Below are 12,828 nucleotides of genomic sequence, written 5' to 3' on the forward strand. Positions count from 1 at the left end.
GTACAACAGCAGTGCTAGTCACTTCTCACTTGTTGAGGTCAAACTACCTCCGTCCAGTTGAGTGCAAGGAGCACCACGGCCTCTAGGGACCACAAGTGGGGCCAAGTCTTTTATGTTTCTGCACTACTGGGAAACAAGAAAAAAGGTAGCCAAGTAAACTTTGCTACTATGTCAACCAAAGGAAAGAAAAAAAACGAGACTGCGATCACGCTCTGACTTTGTTCTCTTGTCTCTCACTCAGAGGCTCAGAGAAAGTACGAGGACAACTGCGACTCCCTGCATGAGGAGTCTGTGTCAGAGACGGCAGAAAACTCTGGGGAGGAGGCCGGCGAGGGGGCGCTTGACGTGGAGGCGGGAGAGATGACCGATGGAGGTGAGGACGACTACGACGAGGAGGGCAGCCACCATCTGGTAAGAGAAACGGTTGACAGGGCTGACAGGGAGGGAGAGAGCAAGGCACTCTGGGAACTCTCAAGTGGGCAGACAGTCTTCGCTGTCTGAAAGTTAATTTTCCGGAATTATTCATGGCCACAGATCTGAGAGAGCGGGGCTTCACATGAGTGAATGGTGAGGGCGCCTGGACTGTCAGTTACTCCCTGTCGACCCCGGCTCAAATGGTGGAAGGGAGGCTCTTCACAAGCCCACACGCAGGCACAGGCTCACACACAGTTACACGCGCTTACAGGCTATGATTTAAAAAGAGAGCCCAAGATACAAATGAAAATGTTTAAGATCAGACCTACTCGGACTGGTGCGGAGCTGACCTTGAAATGGTGGCTGTAGACCAGGAAATAGGAGGTCATCTTTTTTTATTCTGTATTTTCCAAAATAAAATAAACAGTGATTTGAATGGATTTTGGGGAATGACTTTAACAAATTTTGGTTAAATAATATCTTTGTATGATAGTCACTAGTTTAACTCACCCACGTTTTACTACAACTAATGCTTTTTTTCCCTTAAATAACAGAAACAACCAACGCGTAGATTACACACGGTCTAATGAATGAAACCCATATTTTAATCCAGGGCTGCAAAAAAATGATTATTTTTATTATTATCGAATAATGTGTTGATTATTTTCTTGATTAATCGTTTGGTCGGTACAATGTCAGAAAATTGTGAAACCTTCATCACAATTTCTCGGTGTCCAACATCATCAAATTGTCTGGCTAGCAGTCCAAAAACAAAAGTCCAAAAGTCAGTTTACTGAAAATCAGTATAAGACCGAGAAAACTAGTAATTGAGAAACTGAAACCACTTCGTGTTTGGCATTTTCCGCTTGGGAAAAATAACGTAGACAATTAATCGATTATCAGAATCTAATCAGTTAATCGACTGATCGTTTCAGGTCTAATTTCATTCCCAAAAAAAAAGCTGTATTCATCAGTCTGACATGGTCATGGACACAAAGTTTTTATATATGTTGTATTCAGTCAGCCACAATCAGTTGATCTCAGTTAGCTCTGGCTTTGAAGACTGTGGTTGTCCACTGTTTTGAGCTTTGAATGTTGTAAAATGAATGCCAGTGTGGCATTTAAACCAAAAAAAACCTCTAATTACTGTCTTCTCTACACTGTTTTGTTCAAATGTCTGGCCCTTCATGAAATCATTTTTTATCTTAATAACAGTTATCTGCATGATAGGAGCTTTAAAACACCCACAGTGCCAAATTATACACTAGTTAAAACATATTACCCATATTTTTTCAATGGTATTAATTAAACCCTAGAGCTCCTCTGTTTTATTTTTACAGCTAACAGTTTTTCAAGTTCAAGCCATCAAAGTAACTACCCTCGGTACTGTGGCCATGCTTTTGACCATGCTTTCTCTATTATGATATATTTATTAGCCATTAGCCGTCTTTGATGAAAGATTTCTGTCCCCGTTAATGGAAGAAATTATTTTTCAGACACATGGTGGAAGGGATATTATTTTTTACATGAAGGTCGCATTGATCACAAACCCGTGATGTATGTACCACAAAGACTGTTCCACAGGTTGGCACGGCTGCTTTTGTTGAGTGTATTGACCTTTAGGAAAGATTAAAGACAACCTGTGTTCTTAGTTATGAACTCTATCCGCGATTTCAGCTCCCTTTCTCTTCTCCCCTTTTCAGATAGAGAGCCATGTATCAGATATTGACAACTGAAATCAGGTAAGAGCTTAAATACAAGTATCCATTACAGCATATGTGAAGTTTTTTTTTTTATTTTTTTTTAACAACACTGCTTAAAGTCCTAGAGGCTCTTACAGCTAGTTCTCATTAAAAGCCTTACATCCGGTCCTCATTAAAAACCCGAAACCACTGAGCTGTGTCTTGAGCATCTCTAAACATTTGTTAATCATCTCCTAAGTCATAAGCTCCATGACATTTGGAAGACCAGCTCCACTGAAGGGCGGCTAATGCCGAAATTCAACAGAGGAAGGAATAATGGCATTCCAGTGGGCCAGAACTGCCCATAAACAACACTCATCTAATTGAATTGTTGGGAAGGGGGTATGAACGGCAAGGCCTAAGGTAGAGAGTTTCCTGCCTCTCGCCTCTCAGGGTGTGGGTAATGATGCAGCCCCACATCATCAGTTGGCTCAACGCTGGCTGGCTTTTCATAGCAGGGGAGCTTGGTACTGTCTATGAGTCGCAGACTGTTGATGAAACATTGCATTAAACTCTGCTACAGTTTTCTTTTGCTGCTGGATTAGCAAGGAAATCTGTTCATGAGAGACTGTAAATCACACATTTTTGGCGTATTGCATAGGCATTGACAGGTGTGGTGTTGCCTAACTGTAATTTTCGCGTCACGATTGTTAACAGACGGTAGTGTACTTACCATGGACACTACTTTTTTCGAGGGCACTATGGGAATTTTTGAGGGCACTGTACAGTGCGTAAATTTCACACAGAATTTGGACACTGAAATAAAATGGACAGTAAATATATATATGTATAACATACACACGTGTATATGTGTGTGTGTGTGTGTATGTATACATATACAGGTTAGCGGAAAAGGCACTGTTCATTGAAGTCATTGGCCTTGCAAGGAAATAGATCCGGCGCGTAACTCACCGTTAAACCACAACTTGTAATCTTTACAATTCAGTTTTTGAGTCGATTAATCAAACGACATATAACGTGTTAATTTGAGCGCTTTAGAGATGCTGGTTTTACTTCGGACAGAGCCAGGCTAGCCGTTTCCCTCCACTTCCAATCTATTTTCTAAGCTAAGCCAATCGCCTGCTGGCAAGAACTTCATATATATGACGGTGGCATCAGTCTTCTTGAAATGAAAAAATATTTGTATGATTGACCAACTAAAATAATCATTAACTCATTCCAGTTGATAGCCGACAAACATATGGCCAACTCAGAGCAGCGTTAACGTGACCTTCACGGCTCTTTATAATGTTCTGTTAGCATTAGCTTACATTTTCATAAATGTTAGCATGCTAGCCTGCATGTTTTTATGGTTTGTCTGAGCTGTCGTTTGTCCTCATTTTTTTTTCTAGCCAGATTCTGTTTATTAACAATAGTGCACGTGGTTTCTACTGGTTGTAGTTCACTTTTTTCAGTTACATTTCTGCCATGTGGAGCTGCCAACATGTAAAACATTAATGTGCAGCTCTAGCCTCGGTTGAGGAGTTATAATTGGATGCATTTATCCCATGAATCTTCAACTTTTTACCCTCAAAGAAAATGTAACATTAGCTAACATTACCTTATCTAACATAGCTAGTTTTTTTTTTTTTATTTCAGTTACTTTTATTTAGTTCTAGTCTCATTTTTATCAACCACAAATATTTTTTGTAATCATATCTGTTGACAATATTAACACTGCTGTAATGTTTCCTTATGTATGTTCTAGCAAAAACGTTTACAGCTAACACCAAAGCTTTTTTCCTCATCTGCCCGTCCAGGCATTTGGTGTCTCCGCTCTATCCACTTCTTAAGAAACCACACGTTACACGTCAGTTTTCCATTTCCAATTTTTCTGCCTTTTTTTAAAATTTTATAAGTAGCAGATTCACAAAAACAGCACATACATTTAAAAGCCTTAAAATCCCACTCAAGGTCGGGGAGAATATATGTGGATGTTTTTCTTGCAGGCCTACCAAAGATAGAAAATCACATTGAGAAGAACCACAATAAGTCGTGTCCAGAAGGATTAGGGAGGCAGCTCTGGCTACCAGCAAATATTTCTGCACTTCCCAAGATATTTCTGGGGCCATTCAAAATGGACAAGCTTTAAAACTCAGTTTAATCCTCATCAGATTTACAGCTTTATAAACAGCCACCATGTTTGAGGAGGAGACACAGTCCTATAATGTGTTTTGATGAGTTTTATCCTCTATCACTTCAGGGTGAGGAAGCGAACGCCTCTGCTCGGTGGTATTAGAATTCATCATCACCTTCAAGAGACAAAATTATGAGGGATCAAGACCCCCATTCTGGACTGTAAGTTGTGTTCAACAGATGCTGAATCACATTTAGATGCCCAGCAGTGCAGCCCGAACCGAATGTGATTTACTATCTAAAGAAAATGTATTCAAGATCCATTTTAGCGCATTGGCCTGAGTTGACCTCATGGATATTCTGTGCAACTTCTATTTCATTGCAAGAGGCTGACAGTATCACACGATAACCCTGTTCCTGAAAAAATAAAAAACAGAAATGAAGGAAATAAAGGGACGTATTCAGATTTAATAATTAAGTTACGTTGCAAGATGGAAACATGACATGGTTGATTAATTGTTGCTGCTTTTATGAAATGTGTTTGCGCTGTAATTTCAAAAACGTTTTGTTTTTTTTGTTTTTTTTTAAATGAAATTCTGTTGTTGCTCAAAAATCAAATGAATAAATGACGGTCAGAACAATCTGCGACTGCAGTATCATATTCAGAAAATGAATGAAACATTGGTGCCGCCTGGTTCGGATTTTGACTCATACATAAGCCAATAGCTGTGAGCATGACTTCATCCCGCTTTATCCATTTATCACACAAATGCCTTGTGGGGCTGTTCCATCATATATTCCAACTCCTGCCAAGTTTCCAACTCCTGCCAAGTTAAAGGCTTCCTGTGGTCGAAAGCCAACGCTGGCACAGCCCTCCTCCCAGGGAGCATTGCCCTAGCGTCTCAAGGCGCTCCTCCCTGCTCAGCCCGTGCATCCCAACACGGACTGCCGCTGCTCGGGAGCCAACGCCCTTTCTCCTTCACCGTCTCCCTCTGCATTCTGTATCGATTCTGTCTCATGTCGGTGATGGAGTGAGGCGAGGTTTTTAGAAATGGTGGAAGTTGTGTTTTAAATTATACATTGAGATGCTTTGATATTATCTAAGTATGTGATCTGTGATTCGGATCGCTTAAATTACTGAAGAAATATGAAATAATTTGCCTTAAAAAACAACCTCAAAAAGACGCAATGCAAGACACAAGATGCCCATAAAAGTCAATATTGTTGTCAGGAACAAACTGTGGTCAGATAAAGCTGAACTGGCCAGCACCGGGTGATTTGCCCACTCATTTGGGGCAGTTTACTGTACATGATTTCTGCCAGTTCAGATTTGTCGGTTACAACGCTGCTGCGTGGAGCCGCTAACATGCAAAAATTTCATATGCGGCTTGAGCTTTCGATGATTAATTCTAATTAACCAGATTGTTAATAAATTGCTGCAAAGTGAACTACTTAATTACTTAATTATGTCACCAGTGATTGGATCTCAGCGTGTTCTACTGTTAATGATTCACATCGGTTCTGGTCCAGTTCTACCCACTAAGATGTAACCGTTGGGAGGTAAGCTGCCGGGAACGACAGCTAATATAAAATCGGGTGTCTCAGCTGCTGATCGTGTCGCATGTGAGCCAGCACTATGTTAACAACTTCATTTATGTAAAAGCTTTCAGAACACCATCAACCCCCGTTTTGAATAGTGGTCTGAAAGCTTTCAGAGAACATAAGCTGTTGACCGGGGCTGTCGCTCTGTTATTAACTCAGATGCAGTTTAACCATTGTGTTCTGTTCTTTGTCGGGCTTCAACATTTGCTTTGTTATAACACCAAATAAAGAGATATTTCATGTATTATTTGTTACATGGGCTATGCATTTATAGACGGGTTTAAACCTATGTTGCTGTATCCTCAAAAGCAGTGGTTTAACTGTAGTTCTAATGTAAGCTTATATTTGATATTTTTGATAATACCGTAGATTGTCAGGAGACGTAGCTATAATTGTGGGGGCAAAATATTACACTGATTTAAAAAATATTTTTTGTGATAATAAAAAGCGCAAGTAGGTTATGAATAATAAATCAGAAAGCTGAAACTAATTTCTTTAATTGCCATCCTCCCAAATGAAAATCCGCTCAATCACCTGCGTGGGGTACTGTACGTTTACGTCCACCACTGTTAGGCGAATATTAGGAGTCAAGATAAACAGCTGGTGGTGCTAATTTTCCAGTCGGTCGGCGTTACAATCGTTGCAGAAAATGAGGGTGCAAGAAGATAACTTCGTTTAAAAGAGCGCCTGTCAATCCACAAACGGCGAAAAACAATGTGGAAAACATGACGGAAATATGGTATTTCTGTTTGTTGCATGTATTACTACATGGAACGTAACCGTCTCCGCACAGATCCGGTGTTTTCATCTGCCGCCATTTTTAGTCTCTTCGTGCCGCGGAAGCATTAGTGGACGCTTAGGTTACATGCTTCCCGTATGCCAGTATTTATTTGCTAACCATGCTTCCATTGCACATTTATGTGATATTTTTCATTTTTTTTATCTTTAATTTTTCCCACCTACTGTCTAGGCCAGGGACGTCATCAGCCCAATTGATGCTACTGGGAAATCAGCTAGCACACCTGGTATATATATATAAGCTGTGCCCCTTCCTCCTCCTGAGCAATGTTTTAAAGTATAATGGCCTCTGTTGTTATTTGGAGTGATTTTACTCTTACTGAATATCAGGAGTCCTTGACTTCCATAAAAGTTGAATTGTGATTCAGTGCTGCTGGTAGTTTAATGGGTTGTTTCACAGAAATTGCTTTTTTTTTTTAAAAACAAAAAAAAACAATTTCCCGCTTAACCCTGAGTGGTGTCTACTCAAGCAGATACTTGTGGTTTTACTTACCACAGATTTTGAGGTATCTGCCCATGAGGCTTGTTGCCGCCCCAGTGCAGTCAAGGTAAAAGAAATTTCTCCGGTGGTGCTTATAACGTTTAAAAAGGCATTTGAAACTTTTAACAGCATTGTTTCTTCTCAGAAACTGCGTTAATTGTTTTTGGATAATCCAAACATGCATCTATAGACATTTTTTCACTGTATTATTTGACCTTGAGTAGTAGAAAATGGTTCCCATGAAAACTGCATTAGTAACCCAGATAATGAGTTTGCAGTGACGTAATCTTTCAGTGCTCTTAACACCACAAACACTCCTTGTATTATTTGCACGACAGCTGGAAAAATAAAAACCATATCACCGGGGGGGTAAGTCAGAAGACGTTTCAAATCTTTTAAACGGGATTTCCTTAAAATGTGAAAGAAAAGTCGCCTCGCACAATTCCACGAACACACCGGTCCACCCTGGCAGTGCTGCCTGAAAAAATACATACAATAGCATTAAAATAGCGACCGTCCTGCAGCTCATTCAAAATAAGTGTCTGGTGAATGATGATAATGTGTAATATTTAGCACTATTTTTGTATCCAAAAAACAAGTTTAAGGGAAATGGCTCTGCTACATGTTTATCTCTTTTTGCTGGTAGCCTGTTATTTAATGAACAGTATGGTGATGTGTCGAATATTTTGCAAAAATATAAAAAAAAAAAAAAAAACAACTCATTGCTCATTTAACCGTTGTAATTTATCTGGGTCACTTTAGAACATTTCTGGGTCAACACTCACTTTTAGCTCACAGTGTAAATATTACTTATCATGTTTATTTCAAATATCAATAGACTAGAAAGAGAAATTTTAGTTAAAAATAACCCCGAAATAATATACTGACAGTTTGTTGGGATGGCTGTGGGTTTTAACCAGAATCGAGATGTGTAACTGACAACTGTTGTATAGAAATGTACATTTTTTTGTAAAGATATTTTTATCAAAAGGCATGTTTACTGTAACTTTGTATTTTCAGTTCATGTATAAAAAAAAAAACCCAGTATATTCCAACTGTTGTAATGCTAGAAAACTCATTGTCGTTGTAGATAACTATTTGTGTTCTTATCAGTCGATAAAATGTTTGTGTCATATATATAACCAGTCAAATGTTTCAATGATCAACAATTTATTTTACAAATAAACATGAACTGAAGGACAAAGAAACCTTTTGACTTTATTGTAAAGTGCTGTGCATACAGACATGATAATTACTTTACAGATGGTATGTAAATATTTGGTGCATCATTAAGGCGTGCCACTTAAAAATCCATTCTCCATTCATTACCATGCATCTTCCTTCAGTGCAGACTGTTCACATAATCTCGATTCACATAGCTGATTATGCAGCGCACGTGCCACAGTTGTAATCAAGATGACACTTCAACAAGTTATACAGCGCAGTGTTTGAATACGTGTCAAATTAACGTCAGTCGGCAGAAAACTGGACACCGTAACGGCAGCTTGTCATCATGTGTTTCATTAATGGAGCCACGCGGGCTGCCAGTAGATATCCACCGGGAGCTTTTTCTAAATACGATATGACATGTAGCAACATGTCCACCTGTGGTAGATCAGTTTAACTTAAAGTGTCTTAAAGCAGGTGATATTAAGGATGCACCCGTCGGTCATGTCTGAGTCATTTCAGTAAGTTCTGAACTTCAGAAACCACAACTTAGGAAAAAGTAGACTGTTGTCCTTCACGTTGAATTTAACCGGAATACTCGTGATGAAAGTGCATTTTAATCCATCTTGACCAGAACAACACTTCACACTACCCTTCAACTGGCCGACGTTGGAAGTTTGTCACACTGCTGAGGCAGTCAGACTGCAGACGTTCAAAGAAAAGCTCAAAGAATATGTCAAATAACGTGTGAAAAACAAAACAAAACACCCTGTTCAATAGGTAAGTGTCGTCATATTTTTGCTAAACCATAAGACCATCACTCTTCTCACTTAAATTTTAAATTTATGCAACTCTCTGTCCAGTGAAAACCATGTGTATGTCCAATTCTGGTGACTTTGAATTTGAAACTGTACCTTTTTCAGTTTTGAAAACTGTCTGATTTGTAAAGGCCCCCCGAAAACGTACTTTTTGTCAGTCGTCCCTTTTACAATGAGTGGTGGGGTCCTACATGAACGAACAAATGTTCACCGAAGCCAGAACAGTTTGGGTTATTTCACAGGACAGATTGCTTTGTTTCTGTTTTTCTCGTTTGATGTGAAGTGGTCGGGGCGCAGTTTGGAAAAGTTCACGGTTGGTTGCCGGGTTTGAAAGGTCGAATTTCCGGGTCAGCTCCGACACATAAGTGCTGCTAGAGGTGCTCGGTAATCGCTGTCATGCTCAAGGACACTTCAGCAGGACATAAGGGACTTAGACTCGTGTCCTCTGGTCGAGCAGTAGTCTCCAAACTCATTACGCTTGGCCCCAGTCTGATTAACAAACAGTCCAGTTCTTGTGCTTCCCTTGGGAACACACAGCGTGATTTAAAGGCTGATTATGACCCTTTTTAACTCTGGAAAGGCTGCGCTTGACTGTGCAATACTCGGCTTGCACAATTGGCTGACATTATCCTCTCCCTCCTTTCCCAAGTGAGTCTTCAAACTGTGAATCTATTCTCTCTAGTTTGTGTGCGGGTAAACAACAATGCCCACTGAAGTCTCTCTGTTCTGCGAGTTGTTTCAATGCGTGAGCCGCGGCCTTTGCACATTTGGACAGAATTTTTAGCCCGCGTGGACTTCTAGCCTTTTGACTGTGTCTGCTCCTGAAAATAATTTTTCTGAGCTGCCTGTCACTGAAATCCTGCCAACAGCTTCCGGGTCATGAGTCCACTGCCCTGATCTCAAAGCATCAGTCTAAAAGTACCACGTGCGATCACCAAAATATCTTTATTTATGCTGGATTTTTCTAAACATGAAGGCGCTTTGCAGAAGATCTAAAAACATAAAACCAACAGCTGCTGGAATGAAAGGAAGAAATATTAAAAGACAGGAAGCCGAAAGCAACAACAACAAAAGATTCTCCTGACATTAAAGCTAATCTATTCTTAAGTGAGTGTTTGTAGTGACTTAAAGGACGGTAACGCTTCAACCAGCCCGAGCTCTGCAGGGTTTTTTTTGTCTTCTTAGAGATTCCATCCTTGTTGGACTACAGCATTAATGTCCTTGAAAGGTTTCGGCGTGTCACTTCCTCTCTGTTAGCGACTCCGCGTAAAGGTTGGTGGGCAGCAACAGATGGCCGATTTAAAGCCCCCCATTTATCCACAGTAAAAGGTAATGCAATAAGGTTAATGAGGGCCAACGTCCCGCCACACGCAATTAACCCGCTGTATCGCACCCACCCCACCAGTGGCTGGCATGATTGCACACAGCTGTTCCCGTTTAACCTATATATGAGAAAACTTTTCACCCTGCTTAATGCACTGGAGTTTATTCATTTATACAGAAATGATTGAAGCTTCTGAAGTGGAGAAGGAAAAAAAAAAAAGATATTCAGCCATGACAGTGAGCCTCAGGATGAAATTGACTACACGATTTTAATAACCACTGGAGCTGTTAAGCTTCTGCAATATTGAATTTTTAACTTTCACAGCTGTGGAAATAAAAAATAGATTAAAATTATCTGTGTTGTTGCTGCGGCTGCTGCTGCTGCTGCTGGCCAGTTGGCCGTTACATTGATTTGGAAGAGCAGCCAACACCGGAAATGTGCATATATCTTTAATTTAAACAAATTTATTACTCAGTCTGGCCCACAACCCATTACCTCGCATGTGTTTACAGCAGCTGACAGACTCACTTCACTAATTTTAACATGTCTATCTCCGTTTGAGGGATAAATTATGTGAGCAGTTCAGTTTCAGTCTCACTGTTCGAGCTTGCAAACAGTTTTGCATGTTTAAATTATCTCAGCAATGGCAACCAATAGAATACTGGCAGAGAAAACAAACATCATTTGGAGCCAGGCCAAATTTGTAACATGTGTAGAAGCAGCATTTGAGCGATAATACATGCTCCATCTTGACCGTATGCTTAAATTTTCATCTATACATATTTATTCTAAATTAAAAATACATGTAGAGTTGAAAAAACTCCTAATACCTTATTCCATTTCAAGAGTTGAAGAGCATTTGCTTTATTGCAAATATTCATTTCCCCAGCTCGCTGCACAAATCTTAATTAACATTTATATTATATTAGCTCAGGGGTGCATGATGAGCATATTTTCAAGGTTTGATTTGAAAAGCATTTAAATAAATCTGCATGTGTTGCCAGTAATCTGAGTGTCGGGCTGCAGAAGCAGAATAAAGACTCCCGACTTTCATTTCTGCAGAGGCTTTAATGAAATCAGTAGAATTTATGACAGCAGTGAAGGATGAGGTGTTGCAATGTCATTAAGTTCGGCTGGATGGTAGTAGGCTAACATTAGCCTTTAGCTCTTCGTGGTGGAGAAAATCAGCCTCTTTGTATGGTGGAATATATAGTTGATCTTCTCCTTCTAGCTGATTTGTCAGTGTCAGATTAAGATTCGTTGGGTGATTCCAAAGCCAAATGATCGGACCAGTTCGGACAGTAACGGGACACGAACAGACATTTTACATTATGTCCATACGGCAAAGCGCCTTGGAGAGAGATGGAAGGATTTGAACGCTGCAGTACATCTCCCCAAATTGTTTTATTGATGATGCAATTTTATGCCAATTGGACGATATTACAATGATTCAGGCGCAGCAGAGAACAATCACTCCCCCTGTGCTGCGAAAGTCATCAGGTGACATCCGTCACGGGGCTATTTCAGATTGAAAACATGTCAAGGTGATGCATCAGGAAGGTAGAATGGAGAGCAGGTTGAATCGCAAAGGTTAATCCTGTTCATTCGAAATAGGTTCGTGTGGTTTGGTTTCAGCAGACATAAAATGTCACATGAGAAACTGAAAAATCAAAAAGACAACATAAAAAAGCTGAAAGTTTATTGTACCTTATTCAGGAATTGGAAGAGTGAAAAAGTAGTAGGATTCGGAAACTTTAAAAAAAAAATAGATGCAATCACACCTATAGAATAAAATTAGAATTCAGTTAGTAGAAATACATAGTATGGTTAAGTGAGATTACTTTTACTGTATATAGATTACTAAGCGCTAGTGCTATATACAAGGGGTGGACAAAATAACCTCACAATATACTAGCTCGCAGTCGGAAGATTTGAGTAAAGCTTATGATATTTGGTTTTTGTCAGTCACTAAAACATAGTGTGTGTGTACTTGTTGAGTGCATTTTCCTCTTCATAAAACCGTTTGCTTCATACAGTAAATTAAATTGTGCCTTGTTTACATCCATGCTTACTTGCAAGCGGTATTCTTCCCTGCCTCTTTTTTGGCACGTTTGCTAGCGCTACTAATGGTCAAAAACTCTACAGGGCACCTTAAGTTCCTCTTTAATGATGTAGGATTCCAGGATCTGCCATACCCTGTTACAATGTAGTAGACTTTTCTCCTTTCTACACCACGCAGTGTCTGTGATTTCTGCACAAGCAAATTCAAGCAAAGACTGTCTGCCCTTGTTGTACCTCCGTACGTTGCTCTTGTATGTTGCCCTGAAAACTTTCTAATAAAAAAAGGGATCATCAGACCTCTATTAAAGCTGACAGAAACTGCTAATAGGTGTCGATTTCAATATG

General features: G+C 39.8%; 1 protein-coding gene across 4 annotated transcripts in view; it reads left to right on the top strand.

Annotated features, from left to right (window-relative positions):
- LOC120789785 (RNA-binding Raly-like protein) overlaps positions 1-7,811 on the top strand; it is a 92,814-nt gene extending 85,003 nt beyond the window's left edge. For 3 of the 4 annotated variants that reach the window (XM_040126804.1, XM_040126803.1, XM_040126802.1), the window contains 3 exons: positions 242-411; positions 2,118-2,156; positions 4,360-4,684. In XM_040126804.1, the coding sequence (XP_039982738.1) occupies positions 242-411; positions 2,118-2,150 (203 nt within the window). In that variant the 3' untranslated portion in view covers positions 2,151-2,156; positions 4,360-4,684. Of the gene's footprint in view, positions 1-241; positions 412-2,117; positions 2,157-4,359; positions 4,685-6,804 lie in introns of those variants that run through there. The other variant, XR_005707458.1, reaches the window with a different exon arrangement.
- The last annotated feature ends 5,017 nt before the right edge of the window (positions 7,812-12,828 follow it).

Source organism: Xiphias gladius, chromosome 5 (genome assembly GCF_016859285.1).
Source record: "Xiphias gladius isolate SHS-SW01 ecotype Sanya breed wild chromosome 5, ASM1685928v1, whole genome shotgun sequence".
Lineage (NCBI taxonomy): Eukaryota > Metazoa > Chordata > Actinopteri > Istiophoriformes > Xiphiidae > Xiphias > Xiphias gladius.